Here is a 24652-nt window from a genome sequence, read left to right on the forward strand (position 1 = left end):
ATACAAAAGGTCAGGCATGATGCCTCAGCTGCAGGGTTGGGCAAGCAGGGAGCCTTATGTGCAAACCGCAGAGGCAGGCTCTCAGATGCTGACCATGTAAGAGCAAAAACCAGCAAGTGAGTATCTTAAAATTTTCACTCTGTGGGGCTTGAGAGATGGCTCAGCAGTTAAGGGCACTGCCAGCTCTTCCAGGAGACCCAGCTTCAATGCCCAGCACCCACATGGCAACTCACACCTGTCTGTAACTCCAGTCCTAGGGCTTCTTACACCCTCACACAGACATAAATACAAGAAAAATCACCAATGAACATAAAATAAAAACAAATTATATATTTCAAAGATTGCTGCTCTAGCCGGATGTGATGGCGCACGTCTTTAATCCCAGCACTCACTTGAGAGGCAGAGGCAAGCGGATCTCTGTGAGTTTGAGACCAGCCTGGTGTACAAAGAATCCAGGACAGCCAGGGCTACACAGAGAAACCCTGTCTCAAAAACCAAACCAAACCAAAACAAAAAACCACTCTAGTCTTTGCCTTGCACTACTTAACAGTCCACCCCTACTTCAGAATTCTGTGTTTCAGTTAGTCTTCTCTATTTGTAGATTCTGAGACACTAAAAATACTTCTCAAAAATTAGCTTAAGCCGAGAAAGCCTCTCTCCCCTAGCCTCACCTCTGTGCTCACTTAGCACTGAGGGTATTATCTATCACTACTCAACCCATGACAGATTTTTCCTCTCCCTGGGCGCTTCTCCAGTGTTCCATCCTCTCTCTAGCTATGGCCGAGGCCCAGGCAGTGCACCAGTCACTGGGCACCATATGAACCTGAGATTGCTCTGGGAGCGCACTCAGTGTCTGATGCATCACTCAAAGCCCCCTTTATCCTCCAGCCTCTTTGGAACAGAACAACCCTGAGGGGTGGGGGGAGAGGCACGAGTGTGATATCAGTTCTCTAAAGGTAGCGATCAACTCTTAGCAACTAACTTCCCTTAGGACCAACTCACTTGATGGGAGCCTGCACTTGTCACAGGAAGTGCATGGAGCCTGGCAGAGTGCTAGCTTCTGAGCTCTCTCCCTGCCAACTTTCTAGCACGCTGGCTCATGTTTGCCAACCCTACAGCAGCGGGTGGCGTGTTTTCTAGCTGGGAAGACAGGTAGCCCGGGGAGCTACTCTGGAGGCTCACAGAGCTGTTCTTGGATTGTTTTGTGGAGAGGTCCTCAGAAATATGTCCCCTTAGGAAACATCATTGCCATCAGGAGAGAGCCCTGGGTCTTCAGTGGCCTCCTGGCATACTGTTTAGGCAGGACCTGCCCTACAACAAGCAGCTCTAATGACATGGGGCTAAGTTTTTATAGTGTCACCCCTTTATTTATCATCTCTCTGTGTGTGTATGAGAGAGAGAGAGAGAGAGAGAGAGAGAGAGAGAGAGAGAGAGAGAGAGAGAGGCAGGCATGTGTTACGTGTGGACACATGCATGCCACAGTGATCATGTGGAATTCAGAGAAAAACTTTCAAGAGTCAGGTCTCAGTCAGGCAGTGCTGGTGCACTCCTCTAATCTGAGCACTCAGGAGGCAAAGGCAGGCAGAACTCAGTGAGTTCAAGGCCAGCCAGGTCTACACAGTGAGTCCAGGGCAGCCAGGGCTACACAGAGAAACTCTGTCTTGAAAAACAAAACAAAACAAAACAACAACAACAACAACAAAAAGTCAGGTCTCTCTTCTTCTACCATATGGGCTCCAGGGCTTGGACTCAGGTCATCAGGCGTGGTGACACCTGCCTTTACCCATTTTTGCTAGCCTTATTATCTTTTCTTTCTTTCTTTCTTTCTTTCTTTCTTTCTTTCTTTCTTTCTTTCTTTCTTTCTTTTCTTTCTTTCTATCTACCATCTATCTAGACACAGGCTTTTGCTATGCATCTGGAACTGCCCTCAACTCACTATGTATCAAACTTGCAGCAGTCCTCCTGCCTCAGCCTCCAGAGTGCTGGGGCTTCAGCTGTGTACAACTAAGCCAGGCTTTAGTGCCAGTCTCACACATACTTCTTTATTTTATGTGTATAGGGTTTTTTGGTTTGTTTTGTTTTTTGCCTGCATATATGTCATAATGATGCAGGGCCTGCAGAAGCCAGAAAAGGGCAACAGATCCCCTGGAACCAGAGTGACAGCCAGTTGTCAACTGCCACTCAGGTGCTAGAATCGAACCTTGATCCTCTTGAAGGGCAGCCAAGTACCCACTGAGCCATCTCCCCAGCCTCACGTGTACTTCTTTGACTGTAGCCGTCCTTCGCCGAGGACAGAGCCTGTGCTATGGATGCTGCTGCGTGTCCCACTGGAGGCAGAATGTATCCAGCTTGCTCACTATGACTTCCCTTGGGCTGACACAGTGGCTGGCACACAGTAGGTCCTAGCTGTCACCTGGAGACGGAACCTAGGAAAAGCAGTCATGGGAGCTAGAGCAGGGCTGAGGGTAACAGCTGACACACGGCGCTCTAGTTTCTACTTGCGGAGCGGACCTATGTGCTTGCCAGCTCTACCCTCTGTGTCTGAGTGCCCGGGCCTGAATCCTGACAGGAGCAGATGGGCCAGTGAACGTCATTTCACGCCTCAGATCAGGCAGAAGCAGTAGCCGCTCTACTCTGAGCCCTTCGTGGCTGGACTTCTCTGGTGGACCGCGGGGGCAACGGATTTCCTTGGTGTGCCACCTCCCTCCCTTAGCTTCCCTTTGGGAAGTGCAGCCTGATGAACTCGGCGAAATGAAACTAAACGCCCAACTCTGCCTGAAATCCCTCGGCTGCCATTGTGTGTACAACTGTAAGGCTGAGTGAGGCAGCCTTAGACAGGCATGGCCGTGAGAGGGGGAAAAGATAAGAACCCACCATGCAGATCCAGCCGGCTTGGCCAGCTCACACAGGATCTGCCACAGGCTCTCAGGAGCTCCCAGGACCCTGATGTTCTTCTGCCAGATTTCCAGACACAAGGCCACCAGTCAAGTACATTTTGGTCTACCTTCTGCATGGCTTTGGGGTCAGAGTTTTAGAAGCAGGACAGGATGTCAGAGTTCAGCTCCTCAGATTTCTCGTATTTGGTTGACAAGGACCAGATTTCTCTCGGGTGACTGGTGGGAAGCAGAAACTGGACCCCAGTTTTCTCACCACACTGCATTAACATACCATTGAAAACAGCTGCAAGGAGCAGAGCAGAGTGGCACACAAACTCATGGCACAAGAGGCAAGAGGATCTTTGTGAGTTCGAGGCCAGCCTGGTCTACATAGCAAGTTCCAGGACAACAGCCAGAGCTAAATAGTGAAATCCTGTATCAGAAAAACAAAAACACACACACAAAAAAATAAAAACCACCACCAAAAAAACAGCTGCAAGGGAGGTTAGAGTGGAGAGGCTTGGGGGAAAATGTAGTTAGCTGTTCCTAAAACATACAGATTAGTTTTTAATGGGTTTTATTTTTGTATTTGGCACAGATAGTCTTTCTTTAAAAAACAAACAAACTATTCTTTTTTGTTTGTTTGTTTTTTTGAGACAAGGTTTCTCTGTGTAGCCTTGGCTGTCCTGGACTCCCTTTGTAGACCAGGCTGGCCTTGAACTCAGGTCGATCCACCTGCCTCTGCCTCCTGAGTGCGGGGATTAAAGGCGTGTGCCACCACGCCCGGTTCCAAACAAACTATTCTTATGCTGGGCATGGTGGCGCACATCTTTGATCCCAGCACTTAGGAAGCAGACGCAGGAAGATCTCTGTGAGTCTGAAGCCAGCTAGAGCTATACAGTGAGGGCTACACAATGAGCCCCTCCCTGTTTTAAATGTAGATATTCATTTTATTATATTTATTTTAACATTTTATTTTGTGGAACCCAGGTACTGAACTCAGATCCTCGGGCTTGGTGACAGGTGACTTTTGTCTGTGGTGCCACCTCACCAGCCCGTAGTTTCTCTAGCTTCAAACCAAAGACAGCAAGCCCGTCTTTGTTTTACAACTACCCTGACAGACTGATGTCTGAGGAGCATCATTAGCACCGGAAGAACAGAGAGAGGGATCTGAACGAGTGAGAAACTCCTCATGACGCCAGGCATTACCAAGACCATGCACAGGAAGCAAAGCTGCGGCAGAGGAGGCCCGGAAGGACAGGCAAGGAGAACGTATGAGTCTTGAAGGCTGAATGGAGATTCATGAGGCAAAGCGGACATTTACGCCCCCATAGCGTGGAGGTGGGGGATGTTCAGAGACTGGGAAGGTGTGACCAAGGCATGGTAAGAGCAGAGCAGCCTGGGGAAGCAGCTAGTGTCTGCCTGGGTAGCAATGTGAAAAAGGAGTGTGTGTGTGCGGGGGGGGGGGGGGGTTGTGGGGGGAATGGGGGATGGGGGGGGGAAGGGGGCATGTGGTTGGTTGTTTTGAGATGAACTCTCATGTAGCCCTGGCTAACCTCAAACTTCCTATGTAGGCAAGGGTGAGCCAGAATTTATGATTATCCTGCCAGCATCCCCTGAGGGCTAGGATTAGAGGTGTGCACCACCTGGTGCACGAACTCGGAGCTTTTCACACACGCTAGGCAAGTTCTTAACTGAGCCGCATCCCAGACCCTACAAAGATATTTTAAAGGAGTAATTAACAAAGTAAGATTTGCATTTTAGATGCATTTAGGAACCAGATGGAGGGTAAATCTTTAAGGTTTCATTTTCAGTTAGAGTAATGATCTAGATTCATTTATCCACTCATTTATTGATCAAAATTTATGTTCCCGTAATGTAAGTTAGAGAGTCCCAACAGAGACAATGTCACATAACCAATGTGAAAGACTAAAGAGACAGACCAGATGGATATTGGAGTTAAAAATTAGTAGGACTAGCCGGGCGTGGTGGCACACATCTGTAATCCCAGAACTTAGAGAGGCAGAGAAAGGAGAATCTCTATGAGCTTGAGGACGGCCTGGTCTACAAACCAAGTCCAGGAAAACCACAAAAAAAAAAAAAAAAAAAAAAAAAAAAAAAAAAAAAAGGAAGAAAGAAAGAAAGAAAAAAAAATTAGCAGGACTAAGGTTGGGGAGGCAAGAAGGAAAGAGAAGAAACTCTGTGGATGGTTAAAATAAATACTCAAGGGCTGGAGAGATGGCTCACAGGTTAAGGGCACTAACTGTTCTTCCAGAGGTCCTGCATTCAATTCCCAGCAACCACATGGTGGCTTACAACCATCTCTAATGTGATCTGATGCCTTCTTCTGGCCTGCAGATGTACATGCAGGCAGAGCACTGTATACATAAATAAATAAACAAATCTTTAAAAAAAAAAAAAAAAAAAAAAAAAAAAAAAGGAAAGAAAGAAATACCTCAGGCATTTTTTTTTTTTTTTTTTTTAAGATTTATTTATTTATTATGCATACAGTGCTCTGCCTATATGTACATCTGCTCTCCAGAAGAGGGCACCAGATCTCATTGTGGATGGTTGTGAGCCACTATGTGGTTGCTGGGAATTGAACTCAGGACCTTTGGAAGAACAGCCACTGCTCTTACCCTCTGAGCCATCTCTCCAGTCCCATCAGGCATTCTTTTAGGATTAGATGAAAGAGGAATTTTCTGTGAGAAATTCTAGAAAGATGAAGCCCTACATGGCAGCACACATGGCAGCCTTCACTGGTGACACCTTGGAAACAAGAGGAGACCTGGGGTAAAGACAGACCCGCCCTGGAGAAGTAACTAAACCGTTGACTGTACTAGGCTGGACAGAGTGAGGGTGAGATACTGTGGCAACCTCCACTGGACCTCCTTGGACACCTTGTGGTAAGCTTTTCCTACCCAAACTCTAATTTGGGCAAAGTGGGTCTGCTTTCATGTAATTTTAGCATGAGCTTTCCAAAATTCACTGTAGCAAGAACAGCAGGGGAGCATGGATGAGGTGGGGGACTGGGCTGATTGGGTAAACGTTTTAAAAAATAAGAGGTATATTTTCCTCAAGGAGAAGAATTTTAAATTAAAAGCAAAACAAAACAACAACAAAAAACAAAAAAAGTGATGTTACTGTAAGCATTCATTTCTGCTTTTGTTTTATTTTTTTTTTAAGTTTTTTGAGACAGGGTTTCTCTGTGTAGCTTTAGCTGTCCTGGAATTTGCTCTGTAGACCAGGCTGGCCTGGAACTCAGAACTCAGAGATCCGCCTGCCCCTGCTTCCTGAGTGCTGGGATTAAAGGTGTGCATTATCACCACCACCTGGCTGTTTATGCTTTCTTAATTCCACATATACCACTACAGATACAACACAGCAAAAAAATAAACACAGTCGTATGCAGTGATGTCACCTCCTGTTCCTTCCACTCTGTAGGGTGAAGGTGGTATGTCAGAGTCCCACCTCCGGGAGCTGATCCATCTCTAGCTTAGACTCTCACATGCTCACAGTCAGCTGACCTGCTACCTGATAGGGTACCAGTTTTCTCTTGTGGCTGCTTGGCAGGACAGATTCAGATGCTGGAGTCAGGGAGATGGCTTGGCAGTTAAAGGGCTTACTGCGCAAGGATGAGGACCCATGTTCGAATCCTCAGACCCTTGTAAATGCAAGGTGGACGAGGTGGCTACCCTGCAATTCCAGCCTTGGAAGGAGGACAGAGAGGAGCCTCTGAGAGCTGGCTAGGGAGACTAGCCTAACCTGTGAGATCGAGGTTTGATTGAGAGGTTGTGCCTCAAAGAATATGGGAGAAGAAAGCCAGGTGGTGGGCATGCCTTTCATCCCAGCATTCGGGAAGCAGGGGCAGGTGGATCACTGAATTCGAGGCCAGCCTGATCTACAGAGTGAGTTCCAGGACAGCCAGGGCTACACAGAGAAACCCTGTCTCAAAAACAAAAAACAAACAAACAAACAAAAAAGGGAGAAGAGAGACTGAAGAAGATTCCAGGCATCAATTTAAGGCTTCCTAATGCATGTGTATCATTGTGCATCCACACACAGACACACACACACACACATAGACACACACATGAACATGTATACATACATGTATGCACACCACACATATAGACATGAAAAAAGAAAAAGTCTGATATGGGAGTTTTCTCTATTCCAGACATTGGTTTGTTCATTTCATTTTGGTTTTTCAAGGCAAGGTTTCTGTGTGTAGCCCTGCTGTCCTGGAGCTCACTCTGTAGATCAGGCCTGCCTCTGGCTCTCAAGTGCTGGGATTAAAGGCTTGCGCCACCACCACCCAGATTCTAAACGTTGTTAATATTATACCGCTTCTCTTGTAAAAGGTCTCTAGGAGTTTTATTTCGGGGCTAGATCTGACTACAACACATGAAGCAAACACACTCAAGAGGACTGAAGATATCCTGATGAAAGCAGGCTCTTAACGTTCTACCAAAGAGTTAATAGTTCGTGAGCAGCAGGGATCTGGGGTTTGTTTGTTTTATGTAGCTAAAAACAATTGCTCTGGAGAAACGGCTAAGCTAACTTGCCAACATGCAATGGACTGCAGCCTGAGTTGTGGGTTGAAGTGAGTGTTCACTCCACAGATGCCTTCCACAAGGGCAGCCTGCCAAGGCGCAGTGACCAACGGCTATGCATTCAGGAGGGCCAAAAATGTATTTTTGGCAGCTGGGCAAATGATTTTACTCAAAATATTTGTCTTATTTAATGTATTTTCTTTTTCTTTTTTTTTTCCTTCTTCTTCTTATTTTCTTTTGACCTGGGGTCTATGTTGCCTAGGCTGTTGAACTCTTGGGTTCAAATCATCCTCCTGCCTCAGACTCCTAAGTGCTGGGATTAAAGACATGTGCCACCACTGCACTGCTTGGCTTTTTGTTGTTGTTTGCTTGCTTTATTTTTCAAATAGAAAAGCAAAGATGCTAGAATCTTGTAGCTGAACAATGAATACATAAGGGATATTGCTGGTTTGTGTTATGAAGCTCCAGGGCTCATGAGAATCTCCTATGGAGAAAGCAAGGGTGGCTTTAAGCCACTTTGTTGGGGCCCCAGTGAAGGTTGCACATGTCCCTACTGTTGCAGCGACTTGGGGCGAAGGAGAGCCTCCTCAGGTAGGAGACAGGACAAATGAGAGAATGGAGAAGCCAGACCCCATAGGTTTCTATGCTTTATTGGCCAAATAAAGGGCTGAACGCATGATTTAGGTCCCCTACAATTGCTAAAAGGTGTGGGCTAGGGGCCCCAAGGATGCCAGGAGTAAAGATTTACATGGGCGCCTGCAGTGTAACGGGGAGTCATTTCATCCTGTTGTACTTGTTTCAGGTCCTTGTGCATCACAGTATTCCATTTTATGTAACCAGTCAGTGAGCAAGCAGGAAGCACACAACTGGAGAACAGGACTGACTCCTCCCCAGAGATACACAGGGACGGTAGGTAGCCCAGGCACGGTAGTGCTGTTACAGTAAAGAGTGCTACTGTCTCATGATGTGAGTTCCCCGTCATCTGAAACACTGTTTATTGTGGCTGACCAGAGTGAAAAACACCCCCAAAGGTTAGATCTGCGTCATCATCACCTCCTCTCAATACTACAATGATAAAAAGAGAGAGTTCCTTATCTCTCAACTGCAAATAAAATTAGCAACTTTTATGGCCCTAGAAAGAGAAATTTGAAGAATAATCATACAAGCAGGGATTTGAGGTAGAAATCGGAAGATCTGGAGGGTGAGCAAAATAAACAATTTATAGGAAAAAGATAGCCATAACCAAGGAGATTAGAGTTAATAGCTCTCTATCAAATGTTTGCTTGTTTGCTTATTTTTCTTTCTTTCTTTTTTTTTTTTTCTTTTTGTTTTTTCGAGACAGGGTTTCTCTGTGTAGCTTTGGCTGTCCCAGACTTGCTTTGTAGACCAGGCTGGCCTTGAACTCAAAGCAATCCGCCTGCCTCTGCCTCCCAAGTGCTGTGCTTATTTTTCTCTTTCTTTTCTTTCTTTCTTTCTGTGTGTGTGTGTGTGTGTGTGTGTGTGTGTGTGTGTGTGTGTGGTTTTTCGAGACAGGGTTTCTCTGTGTAGCCTTGGCTGTCCTGGACTCACTTTGTAGACCTGGAACTCACAGTGATCCACCTGCCTCTGCCTCCTAAGTGCTGGGATTACAGGCGTGCAGTACCATGCCTGGCTCTGTTTGCTTATTTTTGTGTGTATATGGTAGGGGAACATACAGCGAACTCCACAGCCCTGAACAGCCCAGGAACAGAAGCAGGGTGGTGGTGGCACACACTTTACACCAGCACCAAGGAGGCAGAGGCAGGCAGATCCCTCAGTTCAAGGCCAGCCTGGTCAGAAGAAGGTGTTAGAGTCCCTGAGCTGTAGTGATGGGCAGTTGTGAGCTGTCTGATGTGGAAATAGGAATCAAAGCCAGACAAGAAGCCTGGTCTACAGAGCGAGCCCAGGACAGCTGGGGCTACACAGAGAAACCCTGCCTTGAAAACCCCAAAGCTAAACCAAACAAGCAGAAAAGTCACACAAGAATGATGCATACTCTTTGTTGTTGTTGTTGTTTTTAAGACAGGGTTTCTCTGTGTAGCCTTGGCTGTCCTAGACTCACTATGTAGACCAAGCTGGACTAGAACTCACAGAGATCTGCCTGCCTCTGCCTCCGCAGTAATGGGATTACAGGTGTGCACCACCACGCCCAACTCAATGCACACACTCTTGATTGCAAAAATTCTGTTTTACAGGTCTTTATGTAGGTGTCCTAATTTTCTTAAAGTATTTTTATCTTATTGTTAATCATGCATGTGTGTTGGGAGTAAGTGTGCATGAGTGTGGTGCCAGTGGAGGCCAGAGGCCTAGATTCTCTGGAGCTGGTGTTTTAGCAGTTGTTAGCCACCAAATGTGGGTGCTGGGAACTGAACTCCAGTCCTCTGGAATAACAGTATACACATTTTTTTGTTTTGTTTTGGTTTGGGTTTTTTTTTTTTGGTTTTTTGAGACAGGGTTTCTCTGTGTAGCCTTGGCCATCCTGGACTCACTTTGTAGACCAGGCTGGCCTTGAACTCACAGCGATTCGCCTGCCTCTGCCTCCCGAGTGCTGGGATTAAAGGCGTGCGCCACCACGCCTGGCTCTGTTTTGGTTTTTTTTTCCGAGACAGGGTTTCTCTGTATAGCCCTGGCTGTCCTGGACTCACTTTGTAGACCAAGCTGGCCTTGAACTCACAGCAATCTACCTGCCTCTGCCTCCCGAATGCTGGGATCAAAGGCGTGCGCCACCAAGCCCGGTTTCCAGTATGCACTTTCAACTGCTGAGCCATCTCTCAAGCCCCCCTGCCTTTTTATTTTATTTTTTGAAACATATCCTGATGTAGCCCAAGCCTATCTTAAACTGCCCACTTTCTTCCTGTTTGAAAAAAGAAGAAATAGGAATCTGTGTGGTGAAATGTTAAAACATTACTCATACACAGACGGCCTTTCGTTTGCTTAAGAAGAACGTGAGAGCTGGGCATGGTGCTGCACGCCTCCTCATTCCAGCACTTGGGAGGCCAAGGCAGCTTTCTACATAGTTGCAGGCTAGCCAAGGTTACACAGAGAAACAAACAGAACAAAGTAGGGACTAGAACAAGTCTCCTGCTACCAGAGTCCGGAACTCTTAGCTCCCACTCAACAGGTTTTCAATATTAGTACAAAGTGCAGAATCTCACCCTAATGGTATTTGCAGTGCAGAATTGAGGCACATGGGACTTTTATGCATTTCATTATGCTCCATGTCAGGCTCCACTGTGCACTGCCCCCTCGCAATCATGACCCAGTTGGTGCCAGATGTGCACGGCTGCGGTTTTCATTAGATTAAAACACAAGAGGATGGCACAAGATGCTTCATAAACATGCACGATAAATACATCTATTTCATATGCAGCACTTTCAAGCTACTGAGTTTATCTTGTCCCTTATCAGTCACAGGCAGAAGCCACCGCTAAGATGCTGAAATGCAATAATTCTGCATCGAGGACAAGATGAGCTGACTTCCTCCTGCTCATCTATAGAGTCACATAAATATCAGGCGGCAATGTGCTAGTGGGATAGACAGAAAAGCCTTTAAATCCACCTCAGCAAACCAGGGAAATAGTCAAAGCTCAGATGCCATAAATGTTAGTCCATTTACTTCAACTTCTCATTACTATTCCATTTTTAAAATTTATATTTATTTATTTATGTTGGTTTTGAGACAGGGTTTCTCTGTGTAGCTTTGCATGTCCTGGAACTCACTTTGTAGATAGACCACCCTGGCCTCCAATTCCCAGAGGCCTCTGCCTCCTGAGTGCTGGGTTAAGTGTGATCCAACCACCACGACCCTGTTTTTTTGTTTTTTGTTTTTTTAACTTGGGGGCTATTTTATTCCAGTTTGAGAGGAAACAATAGGGCAGGCAAGCTGTGAATCTTGGCAGTTACCAGGAAGAGTGGGATGAAGAGAATGAAAGAAAGCCACGCCTTCTGCAACAGAGGTTGATACCCAGCAGCGTGACAGAAGGAGAGGCGGGCTTCAGAGGAAGAATGAGAATGCAGACAGTGCCAGATAAACCATGGATCTCTGGGCTTTGACTAGTACCTGAAGAGAGAGAGAGAGAGAGAGAGAGAGAGAGAGAGAGAGAGAGAGAGAGAGAGAGAGAGAGAGAGAGGACGCAGAGAGAAGAAAAATGGAAAGTTCTATTTTTCCGAGTACAGAGGATGAGGTGGGTAGAATTCACAGGGTTACATGGTACAGTTCTGCAGGCATCTTTCCCCAACTAGGTTTGGGGTTTACTTGTTTGTGGTTGAGTGAGAGAGGGAGTCTCCCTGTGTAGTCCTGGCTAGCCTTTAACAGGGAGATCTACCTGTATCCACCTTCTGGGCGCAGAGATCAAATGTGTGTGCCTCACATATAGTTAATTTTACAGCCACTATATTTATGAAAGTTTCTTTTTTCTTTTCTTTCTTTGGTTTTTGTTTGTGTGTGTGGTTTTTTTTTTGTTTTTGTTTTTGCTTCTGTTTTGTTTTTTTGAAACAGTGTTTCTCTGTATAGCCTTGGCTATCCTGGACTCACTCTGTAGACCAGGCTGGCCTCAAACTCAGAGATCTGCCTGCCTCTGCCTCCTAAGTGCCAGGATTAAAGGCGTGCACCACCAACACCTGGCTTGCGAAAGTTTTTAATTCCTGCTGTTAATGCTGTTCAGTATGTAGGCCCGTATACTTAGCCTTTTTCCTTGTGAAATTTTAAAATTTATTACTCTTTAGGTATGTGTGTGTATGACATATGTACAGATGAACATGTACCATGGCCCATGTGTGAAGGTGAGAGGACACCTCTGTGGAATCAGTTCTCTCCTTCTATGTGTATGTGGGTTCCAGAGAGCAAACTCAGGTCAAGCTTGCACAGTAGGCACCTCTACCTACTTAGCCATCTCATAGGCCTCTCCTCTTCCTACAGTGGGTTGAAAGAAGGAATGGCCCCATAGGTGGCTCATTATCTTTTAAGACTTGGACTCCAGTCAGCAGAACTGTTTGGGAAGGATTAGAAGGTGTGGCTTGTTGGAGGAGGTGTGTCACTGGGGGTGGGCTTTTAGGTTCCAAAAGTCCACACCAGGCTCAGTCTCTGTCTGTCTGTCTGCCTGTCTGCCTGTCTGTCTGTCTCCCTCCCTCTCCACCTCCCCCTCTGCCCCCTCTCTTCCTGCTTCAGGTGGATCAGATGTAAACTCTCAGCTACTGCTCCAGCACCATGCCTGCCTGCTGCCACACTCTCCATCATGATAGTCAAGGATCAGTCCTCTTAAATTGTAAGCCAGCCCCCAGTTAAATGCTTTCTTCCATAAGATGCCTTGGTCATGGTGTTTCCTCACAGCAGGAGAACAGTAACTAAGACAGCCACCACGTCCAGTACCCTTGTAAAAACTTGTTACACTTTTCATCAACTCCCCTACTTTTAACGTTTTGTATAAGCCATGGTGCAAATATCAAAACTGAAAAGACTGACATTAGTAGGCTAGTTAACTAAAGCACCATTTTTACTAGGCCTTCACCTAGTTAAGGTGAACACAGTAAAGGTTAACCCAGCAACAACCTTTCTCAGACTGGGAACCATGGTTCTACACAACATAGTAGTTTAAATCACTGACCTGAAGCCAGGCAGTGGTGGCACATGCCTGTAATCCCAGCACTTGGGAGGCAGAGGCAGGTGGATCTCTGTGAGTTCGAGGCTAGCCTGGTCTACAAGGCAAGTCCAGGACAGTCAAGGCTACACAGGGAAACTCTGTCTCAAAAAACAAACAAACAAACAACAAAAAAACAACCCCCCCCCCAAAAAAAACCAAAAAAAGAAAGAAAGAAAAGAAAAAGAAAATATTTACTGACCTGTAGGAATCAGAGTTTCATCCACAGGCAAATATGCCTCTGCTGCAATGGTGACTTCGTGGTCATATATATTTGGGGAGCCCTGGAAGGAAAAGAGAAAAAGAAGATGTACTGCTTGGGTCCTTCTTGATGGGTGGACAATAAGACAGGGTTTCTCTATGTAGTCTGGGGCCATGGAACTCACTATGTAGACCAGGATGGCCTGAAGTTCACAGAGATCGCCCTTGTGTCCCAAGTGCTGGGATTAAAAGTGTGTACTATGCCTAGCTACTGGGTTTTATTTTACATATTCACTTTATTATCTTCTGCAAAAAACATCTTCAAGCATTGACAGCTGACTGATAGCTATGATTAATAAGATCACTGAAGGGTAGGTAGACAGAACCTCCATAGAGCCACCGACAAGTTTGGAAGAAACTGTCAAATGTAATTGTAGGGTGGGCAAAGTGGTTCAGTGAGTAAAGGGACATGTTGTCAAGCCTGTGCCCAGAACTCACAGGGCAGAAGAGAAAATCAAACTCTCATCATATGTTGTCCTCAGACCTCCATATATGATCTGTGGTAAGCATGTGTGCGTACACAACACACACACACACACACACACACACACACACACACACAATTTTCAACAAAAAAGTGGCCTTTGCCTGCTCTCTCACATACAAGATAAAAAGAAGGGGTAGGAAGACACAAGTCTTGTCTAGCCAGAGACTACTTCCAGGCTCATCAGAGAAGGCCATCTGTCACTCTTCTCTGGCTTAGCTCCTACCCACAGGACACATTCCCTGTCACACAACAGGAGTCAGAATCATAGTTCCTGCTCCTGAGTTTGTTCTTTGGGGCAGAATCAGCTGGTCTAGGAAGCTCAGGTCAGAGGTCAGAGGGCCCAGGGTTGACCCAGTTCTGGCACTCACTGAGTGTCTCTAGGAAAATCACAAAGTCTTTTGGAACCTTACTTGTTTTGGTAGAAAACTGGGAGACACTCTCACTTTCCCCAGGGTCCTTCTGAGGTACAGTTTAGTTAAGGGGATACACTGTTCCTAAATTGGGAAATACTTTTGTAATATGAAACCACATAAGCATTTTTTATTTTCAGTATCTTAAAGCCATACAATGGCAAATGGGGAAGAGGAGCCAATATGAGCTTGCTTGCTTATTTATTTATTATTTATTTATTGGCTTTTCGAGACAGGGTTTCTCTGTGTCACCTTGACTGTCCTGGACTCACTTTGTAGACCAGGCTGGCCTCAAATTCACAGTGATCCACTTGCCTCTGCCTCCCAAGTGCTGGGATTAAAGGCATGAGCCACCACCGCCCGGCTGAGCTTCCATTTTTATGATCTCTCAAAAAGCTAAACGGAGGCTTCTGAGCCAGGGAGACTGTGTGCTGCAGAGCGACATCTGCAATGTCTGGAATCAGGGCTGCTGCCCTCTGAACTGGACAAAGCCAAGGAGGCTGCCAAACATTCTACCTGCACTGCAAGAATCATCTCACCCAAAATGTCAGTGTCGATTTTGAGAAACCCTTAGCAGAAGCCCTGCCAGGTTCCAGAGAGGCAGCCAGGATCTCTATAGGCAGAAAGATGCAGGCTACACAATCGAATGACTCATTCTGAGAAGAGAGGCCAGAGTTCAGAGACTTGTGAGTCTGCCAAAACACAGCAGAAGGCTGGCGTGGTGGCACAGGCCTATAATCCCAGAACTTGGGGAGGCAGAGGCAGGCAGATCTCTGTGAGTTCGAGGCCAGCCTGCTCTACAAAGCAAGTCCAGGACAGCCAAGGCTACACAGAGAAGCCCTGTCCCAAAACAAAACAAATAAATAAATAAATAGCAGAAATGCTTTTCATTACACTGGAGGCTCCGCTGGTGAATTAGCATGGAACACTGGGTAAGACGCCGCTAAATCAGCAGTAACAGAAGAGCCCTAAAGCACAAGAGCCATCTTCCTCTACACGTGAATCTTGAAAGACACAAGCCTGCTGATGTCATTGGTGGGGGTCACCCTCTGGACCTGGCCCAGCCTGTGTCCAGATCTACACTTTCCTTGCCCAGGAGCAGATCTCTTTGCTGCCATTCCTTCACAGATAAATACCTTCCTATAACCAGAACACTGTTTTGGTGTCTAGGGCTGGAGACTGATCTCTTCTGCTCTGGAGCTTGATACAAATGGCATCCCACAGTAGACGCTTTTCAGTGGCTCCCCTCTCCCTCACAGCAAATGCTCTTGAATATGTCCAAGTCACTAGATGGGTGATTTGGTCCTTTCTACTATAGGGTTTAGCGCTGTTTGCCGTTATACAATTCTCCTGTAGATAAACTTGTGGCTTGTTTCCACTGCTTTCACAGTAGGAACAAAGCTGCTGAGGAATTTCCTTGACTGTTTTCTTTCTTTCTTTTGTTCTTTCAAAATATATTTTAAAGCACTAAGGCAGGAAGAAAATAAACCAACACCTGAAAACCGCACACCAAACAGATGAATGGGTCGGAGATATTAGGAAGGGGAGGAGAGGCAAAGGTGTATTGTGAGCTCAAACTCTGAACAGCCCAGACATTTCATTACTGAGGAGAAGCAAGCATATTTGTGTCTTCTGGTCTGGGAAACACAGTAGTCTATGTTGGTGGAAGATTACTGTCAGATTCACTTCCTTTCTAGGCTGATGAAAACTTGGCATGAAACACTGGTTTCTACATTGACCTTGAGACAGGTCTCTGGACTCAGTGTTTTTGTTTTGTTTTGTTTTTTCTTTCCTGGTAGTTTCCTTTGACTGTTGTTTGTTGTAACTACACTGTGACACGCAGAGTCTGTTACAACGGCATGGGCATTGAAGACCCATGTGCATCTCCATGACTACTGCCAATTCAGCTCCCAGTGACTTGCAGGGTTGTAGGTAACAGACAAGAGATTTCTATCTGAAAGTCACAACAACGCCTCTGCATCAGCTCCCTTTCCCATGGAAGGAATCAGACTTGCTGTCTAATGTAGACTAGGTCACATATTCGGGGAAGAGGAGCCCTCGCCAGCCTCCAAAGGCCTTGCTTTTCTTTTAGTCTCCTTACTGGTCGTCGGGTTGGGTAGAGCTAGACCGGGGGTCACACTTTTGCCTGATGAAATGTGATGCTTCTGGACAACGTCCTGTTTGTTCTTAGAAAAGAAACAGGAGAGATATGAAAAGGAACAAGTCAAGCTGGGTGAGGTGGCGCACACCTGTAATCCCAGCTCTTGGGAGGCAGAGGCAGGCAGAGCTCTGTGAGTTCGAGGCCAACCTGGTCTACAAAGAGAGTTCTAGGACAGCCAAGGCTACACAGAGAAACCCTGTCTCAAAAAACTTAAAAAAAAAAAAGAAAGAAAGAAAGAAATCAAGCAAGCAAGAGAGGAAGGAAGGAAGGAAGGAAGGAAGGAAGGAAGGAAGGAAGGAAGGAAAAAAGATAAAGGAAATCCTGTTTTGTATGTGGAGATGAGTATGTTAGGATGATATTAGGATGGGACTCCTGAAGCTATAGCAGCCATTCTGTGACTAGGAGGAAACACGTCTGAATGCAGAAAGCCTAAACACCAAGGAAGGTGTGCTTGTTTAAATAAGAATGGCCTCCATAGCCACATATATTTGAATGCTTGGTTCCGAGTAGGTGGAACTGTTTGGGAAGGATTGGGAGGTGCGGCCTTGTTGGAGGAGGTGTGGCCTTGTTGGAGGAGGTGTGGCCTTGTTGGAGGAGGTGTGTTGCTGGGGGTGGGCTCTGAAGCTCTACTGCCACACCACTGCCAGTTCTTTCTTCCTGCTTCATGCTTGTGGATGAGTACCATGCCTGAAGGTCTACTGCCATGCCAGTCATGATGGGCATGGACTCACCTTCTGAAACTGTCCTCCTCAACAAACTCTTTCTTCTAGAGTTGCTCTGGACATGGTATCTTATCACAGTAATTAAAAAAATAACTAAGAAAGAAGGAAAAGGAAGAAAATGGGTCACTGACAGCACATCTACCTAGTCATACCAGAACCACACGGCTTACTTTCCATCTCAAACCTCCCCGAAGTGCTCCCATAGCTCTTTAGGTAAAGTTTCAATAAAAATCATGTTCATGTTCCCTGAGTGTTTCAGTAGACACAGGCTAGGACAGAAAGATAAAAATGAAAAACCACCTGTAACCTTTCTCCTTTTTTTGTTCTTTGAAAAACATGATTCCCCACCCCCACCCGAGGACCCCAACATTGAATCTTAAAAGTGGTGGTACCTTGAAGCTCAGGCCCCAAACTAGAATTTTCTATTTATGAAATTTAGAATACGGGTGTGTTTGCTTATACCTGTAATCCCAGAACTTGAGAACCTGAGGCAGGAGGATTGCTATGAGCTCCAGACCAGCCTGGGCTACAGAATGAGACCATCCCTGAAAACAGACCACAAGGACGAGTGAAGAGTCATCACTGTCAGTCTGAACTTTGGAGATTCTGTGAGAACCACTTATCTGCTGTTTCGGGACATTACCACCAGCAAACCAGCAGCAAAACCCACTAAAGGGTGAAGATGGAAGATACCGCCAGTTGGTCATGACCACCAGCTTGTAGGAAATGGTGCCACCATGATTCAAGTGATTTGATAAACCAAGTTCTTCAGATGAGGGAGGAAGTCATAGAGATAAGACTCTGCGGTTCGGCTCTACAGTTGATTGATTGACTCATGGGACAGCCTCTTCAACAGGCTAAAACAATTACGTGGGAAAGGCTCGGGGGACACTAATAAGGGAAGGTGCTATTGGCTGTTCTACACAAGTCTCAGATGTTTTCACCAACAGCTTTACAGAGTGCTCTGAACAAAGTTAGCTACTATTATGACACTGAGGATGTGTCTAGTCATCTAAAACCCCAGGTCTCCTACGTTCAAGCCCAGTGCCCTGTCCACTGGACCACACAGGGCAAGAACACCCACCAGGTGCCCTGGGAGAGGCTGTAGCACCACATGGCTGGAACACAACACACTACCTGGGGCATACTTAGAGGGGCTGAGGCAAACATGCTCACTTCCAACATTTAAGCACGGAAGCCACCTTAGATGGGAATAATTCTGGGGGAAGCAGAAGTACGAGGGAGCAGATGTGCATACATGCAATGAGAAGAAAAGGGCTTCTCGAACTAGTCACTTGTCTGCACCACATGGGTGATAGCTGCTTCCCTTGGCAGGATGACATGTTCACCTGCTCTTCCTCTATGACTTCCGTTTTACTGAGCAACTATTTAGAGCCGGAGACTCTGCTTGGCCCTTTTGATCACAGAGAGCATGGGTTCATCTCCAAGCCGGGCTTGTCTCTCCAGCCACCCCACCTCCCCTTGGTCATCCCTGCAGCACTCTGGTTGCAGCAGAAGAGAAGTAACTTCACTTACTTGGCCTGCCAGGTTGAAGTAAGAGTGGTTGGTCAGGTTAACTGGCGTGGTCTGGCTGGTCTGTGCTCTGTAGTTGATGACAAGCTCTCCCCCATCCAGGGTATACGTCACCCAGACTTTCAGCTCTCCAGGGTAGCCCTCCTCACCATCTGGGCTGACTCGAGAGAACTGGACGCCATTGGACAACTCCTGGGGGGTCCACAGGACCTAGGAAGAAGTGTTTAAAGCTGCTCAGTCACTTCAGTCCCCACCGAAATGGCACATTTCAATATTTAAAGACCAGAGTCTAGAAAGGGCACTGGTGATGCAAAACTAAAGGCTTCCCAACAACAGCCTGGACCTTAACTCATCCACAACTGTTTTATACAGAAAGACATGGCTTTTTGGGAGAAAACAGTTTCCTCCTCATCTACTTGCATTTCCTATAATTTCTTCTCCTCCTAACTTTATATTTACGAGTCTATGTTTTTCTTTATCTTTCCCTTTGGTTTTAAAAACAATTTGTTTATTATGTATATGAGTGCTCTGCTTGCATATCCAGCCTGCATGTCAGAAGAGGGCATCAGATCCCATTATAGATGGGTGCTGGGAATTGAACTCGGGACCTCTGAAAGAGCAGCCAGTGCTCTTAATCACTGAGCTATCTTTCCAGTCATTGGCCCCCCTCCCTTTTTTTTTTCTCCATTTTTTGAGACAGAATTTCTCTGTGCAGTCCTAGCTGACTGTCCTGGAAATCAATCTGTAGACCAGGCTAGCCTCCAACTCAGAGATCCACCTGCCTCTGCCTCCAGAGTGCTGGGATTAAAGACGTGGTGTCACTACCACTTGGCTTTGCTATGTATTTTAATCTTAGACTTCCAGTCTGACAAATAAAAGGCATCAAAACCTACTTGTGATATTTAAAGATAAGCTTGGGGCCGGGAATGTAGCTCAGCTGCTGGAGTGCTTGTCCAGCCGGCATAAAACCCTGGGTTCAACTTCTAGAACCACATAAATCCTGGCCTGGTAATGCATGCCTATCACCTCAAGGTTTGGAAGACAGGGGCAAGAGGATCAAGAGTTCAAGGTCACCCTCAGCTCTTAGGGAATTCAAGATCAGCCTGGGCTGCATGTTACACTATTCCCAGAACAAAAACATAGCCTTCTTTCTACTGGGGTACTGCACATGGACATTTAATTCTTACTGTTATATTATTCTGATGTTGAAACCCAGGTCCCAAACAAGCTAAGCAAGTGCTCTTCCACTGAGCTACACCACTAATCCTCTGTAAATATTTATTCTAAATACTCTGAGGTTGGCCATGCTCCCTGGGAGGGGTTAAGGCAAGCAGTGGGCTTATTCCATTTGGGAGAGTCCCAAGCCACAAGTCAGGAGTCCTGATTTAGGGACCAAAGTGTCCCTAACTCAGTGTGTGGCTTTGGATAACAGGTGTGCATCACTACAGCAGGTACCCTTAGCCACTGAGCCACAGGAAAAAAAAAAAAAAAAAAAAGAGCCTAGGGGTAGCAGGCCAGCTTTGTGGGAAAAAGCATCTGCATGGCAAGACGCTTCTGTGGGTAACCGCACAGCCTGAGTTCCACTCCTACAACTCACAGTGGAACATGAAAATGGATTTCTAAAAGTTGTTCTATGACCTCCACATGCATAGCGCATACACACACACACACACACACAGAGACAAACACAGGCACACACGGGTGTGTACATGTGCACCTGAGAGCACACACATTCATACGAACACAAAGATACATACACACAGGTGTAACACTAGTAAATAAAATTTCTGAAAATTTAAGGAAGCCTGCTACATGTATAACTTAATGCGGGAAAAAGAAGAAGCTGGGTGTGGTGCACTTGGGAGGCAGAGGCAGGTAGATATCTATAAGTTCAAGGCCAGCCAGGTCTACAAAGTGAGTCTAGGATAACCAAGGCTAAACAGAGAAACCCTGTCTCGAAAAACGGAAAAAAAAAAAAAAAATCAAAAAAAGAAAAAAAAAAAAAAAAGCCAAATGGAAAATTTTAAGAACTGGTTGAAATGTTACTGCTTTGCCACCTAGACTTTTGACCTTTAAAAAAAGGACACAATGGAAATGTTTTGATTATCCTCAGCTGAGTGCAATTCCTATCCAAGAGTTTCCTGACCCAGAGTTTCCATATTTCCAGAAATTTCACATCTTTATCATCTTTCTTGTACTATTTGTAGTCCTGTCAGGACTCAATTTTTATCTTTTTTTTTTTTAAGTGTTGACATAAATAGAAAAAGCACATTATCTCCATAAATTATTCATTTACTGTTGGGATCGAATAAAGAATAAAGTATCAAGTTTAAAGACTAAAGTATCAAGTTCAACGAAGCTGCTCCTGCTAGTGCAGTAAAACTTTCGGCCCTAAACTTCACTGGCTCCAGAAAAGCCAGCCAAGCCTTTCCTTTCACGACCCTTCTCCTAAATATCCACGGATGGGTGGGCGCTATGTGCTCTTCAAGGGCAGTTCACATCCCACCACCCCCATTCTATATGCCTGTTCACACTTCCTACAGCACACTGTTCACATCTGTGTTGCACAATTTATATCTGTGCTCCTTTAGCAGTTAGGCAAGGGGCCATCCTCGGAGGCCCAGGAACCCAGGCCTGTGAGGTTCACTGGTGCACAGAAGGGGCTCACACCACTGGAGGACGTTGTTAAGACTGGGATGTGCCACTCAGAAGTTTTGTCTGTTGGAAACTTCTCAAATTCATGGTAGGGGTGTTTGAGACAAAGCGCCTGACGAGTAGTCAGGGTTAGATGAGATCATGATAAGTGAGTGCATCCCCCACCCCCATGGTGGCTGTAGTGGTTTCGTAATAAGATTATTCTAAGGTGCCGTCTCCACCTTAGGATAAAGCGAAGAGAGAAGGAGGCAGCTGGCATTTGAAACAGATCCAAAGGGTGGCGTCATGCTCTTGAACTTCTGGCCTCCAGAAATGTGAACCAATTTAGACCTTTATTGTAACAATTCACATGGCTGTACCAACATAAAACATACTGAGGCAGGGTTTAGGAGATGTACCCCAGTGGGCAGAGTGACTACCCAGTGTGCACGAAGGCCTGGTTTCAATCAGTCCCACCGCCACAAAAAACTGGTGACTCCCAGACTGGAGAGAACTCAGTGCTGGCTGCTCCTGTGCAGGACCCAAGTTTGGTTTCTGGTATCCACATCTTGCAGCTCAGAACTGCCTGTAACTGTAGTTCCAGGAACCCAACACCTTCTCTCGCCTCCCTTAGGCATGTGCACACACATGTACACACACACACACACACACACACACACACACACACACACACACCAATAAATCTTAAAAGCAAACAAACGGCGGTGATGCCACACATCTTCAATCCCAGCACTTGGGAGGCAGAGGCACATGGATCTCTGTGAGTTCAAGGCCAGCCTGGTCTACAGAGCGAGTTCCAGAACAGCCAGAGCTGTTACATAGAGAAACCCTATCCCAGGTCAGCCAGAGCTGTTACACAGAGAAACTCAGTCTCAAAAAACCAAAAAGAAAAGAAAGAAAGAAAAGCTGGGCATGGTGGCTCACAGCTTTTATCCCAGCACTCAGGAGGCAAAGACAGGTGGATCTCTGTAAGTTCGAGGCCAGCCTGGTCTACAAAGTGAGTCCAGGACAGCCAAGGCTACACAGAGAAACCTTGTCTCAAAAAAACCAAGCCAAGCCAAACCAAAAGAAAAAACAAAAAACAAACAAACAAACAAAAAAAACCAAAAAACAAAAAAAGAAAGAAAGAAAAAGCAAAGGCATGGAGACAAATATGCACTACTTGACAGTGTTCATAAAAGGAATATATGTTCATGAAAACCACAGAACACTACAGTGGAACGAAGGAGGAACAAGCTGGAAGAAGTTGCTGTTTTGAGGCTCCTCTGAGGATCCCTGTCCCAAGCAAGGCTGGGTCCAGCTTCCTCTGGGTTGAGGTTTGTTCACAGACCTGGAATGTTCCAGAGATCCGCAGCTCTGACCCTGGCGGAACCGACACTCCCCTCTACCTTCTGCTCTTCCTGGTGTGAGAAGCACCTCACTGAGGAAAGGGAACCAAAGGGGAAGTCTCATTCTAGGCCATAGACAGGAAGTTGGTGACAGGAGTGGGAGAAACAGAGTCCTCAGCTTCCTTCAGCAGGAGAGGTAGTGGCCAGAGGTAGAGGTGGCTTTTGGCTGCCACCCACGTTCTCTGGCTGGAGTCTGGAAAGTAACCTAAGCTGCATGGCCCAAAGGAAAGCGACCTGTGGGGTGTTCTCCCCCAGAGCTCAGAAGGAGACTGCTCACAGCGGGCTAAGGAGCAGGAGGCTGGGCTCTGTTCACCTCAGAGGTTCAGCTTTATCCTCCTGCGTTCCTGACCTGGTTTCCAAGATATTTGCTTAGGTAATGGGAGCGGTTGTCTACAGAGGGGGATCTGGAGATAGCCTGAGCTAACTTTGGGGAACCAAGCACTTTAGTAGAAGGGTAGTCTTAGGTGTAGGGCATCCTATGCATGGGAGAAGGGACCAAGGACAGCCACAAGGGAGTGTGTTGAATTAAAGGTAGGTGCCACGCCTGGAGGCAGTAAGTCTTAAGATGGACCATTAATCCCAGCATTTGTAAAGCAGAGGCAAGTGGATCACTGTGAGTTCGAGGCCAGCCTGGTCTACACAGAACAGTCAAGGGCACACAGAGAAACTCTGTCTTGAAAAAAACTAAAAAATAAAATAAATAAAAAAATAAAATAAAAGAATGATCATTAAGCAAGGCATGGTGGCACCCGCCTTCAATCACAGCACTCAGGAGGCAGAGGCAGGTGGATTTCTGTGAATTCCAGGCCAGCCAGGTCTGCAGAGTGAGTCCAGGGCAGCCAAGGCTACACAGAGAAACCCTGTCTTGAACCCCACCCCCCAAGAGACCCCCCAAACCCCAGAATGATCATTAATCTGTGTTCCTGCCACCCAGCACCCTGATGCCAACACAGTGAAAGCCACGCCCTGTCTTCCCAAGTCCAGGGCTGTCAAAGTGTGGAAGCAACCTGTTTTCTGGATCCTCCATCACACAGGAGCTCCATGGCCTGGGATCACGTCTTGCAAACACAGACTTGGCGAGACTTTAAAGTGTGCCAAGAGGGGCCCCTGTCACATGCCCAACTCACCTTATCAAATCCTCTGAACCCTCCATGGAGGCTGTTGGGCTCTCTGTTAATGGGCAGGTGGTACTCCTTCCCATTTACCGTGAATCTGCCTTTGGCAATTCGGTTGGCGACCCTCCCAACCACTGCTCCAAAGTAGGGCTGCTTCTGGAGGTAACCTGGACAGACAGGAAGCAATAGCATTTCTTTAAAAAAAAAAAAAAAAAAACCTTCCAACATTAATGGAGGTTCACACTGTGGCCTCCTGCATTCTTCTGAGGGAAAATCTTAGGATGTGTAAGTTGGTCCTGGCTCAAGCTCAAACAAAGTTGCCTTTGTTTGTTGGCTATCTAGGCCAGCTTGGCCTCAAATTTGCCATCTTCCTACCTTAACCTCCTAGTGCTGCGATTAGGGGTGTCACGGACATTGGCCACTGCCACCACACCTAGTTTAAGATGGTACTGTTACACAAGACTTCTTCCTTTTAAGGTCAGTGGGAAAAGGTGCTTGCTGTCCAGAGATGCAAGTCTGGCCACCCAAGTTAATTTCCTGAGCCCACAAATTGGAAGGGGAGGGCTGATGTAAGCTATTTGCCTTCTGACTTCTACATGTGGCATGGTGGCATGTGTGCTTACACACACATCATACAAACATACAAGGATAATGACATAATTTTAATTTCTTTTTCATGCAGTCTTTGTTTGTTTGTTTTCAAGACAGGGTTTCTCTGAGTAATCCTGGCTGTCCTGAACTCAGTGTGTACACCAGGCTGGTCTCCAGCTCAGAGATCTGCAGGCCCTGCCTTCTGAGGGCTGGGGTTAAAGGTGTGTACCTAGGCCAGTTTTT

General features: G+C 46.3%; 1 protein-coding gene across 1 annotated transcript in view; it reads right to left on the minus strand.

Moving 5' to 3' along the window:
• Positions 1-24652, minus strand: part of Galm (galactose mutarotase) — a 51592-nt gene that overhangs the window by 18726 nt on the left and 8214 nt on the right. The window contains exons 2-4 of the mRNA XM_051165136.1: positions 23831-23985; positions 18664-18870; positions 13289-13370 (exon numbers count right to left, since the gene is read on the minus strand). Coding sequence (XP_051021093.1) covers positions 13289-13370; positions 18664-18870; positions 23831-23985 — 444 coding nt within the window. The remainder of the gene's footprint in view (positions 1-13288; positions 13371-18663; positions 18871-23830; positions 23986-24652) is intronic.

Source organism: Acomys russatus, chromosome 1 (genome assembly GCF_903995435.1).
Source record: "Acomys russatus chromosome 1, mAcoRus1.1, whole genome shotgun sequence".
Lineage (NCBI taxonomy): Eukaryota > Metazoa > Chordata > Mammalia > Rodentia > Muridae > Acomys > Acomys russatus.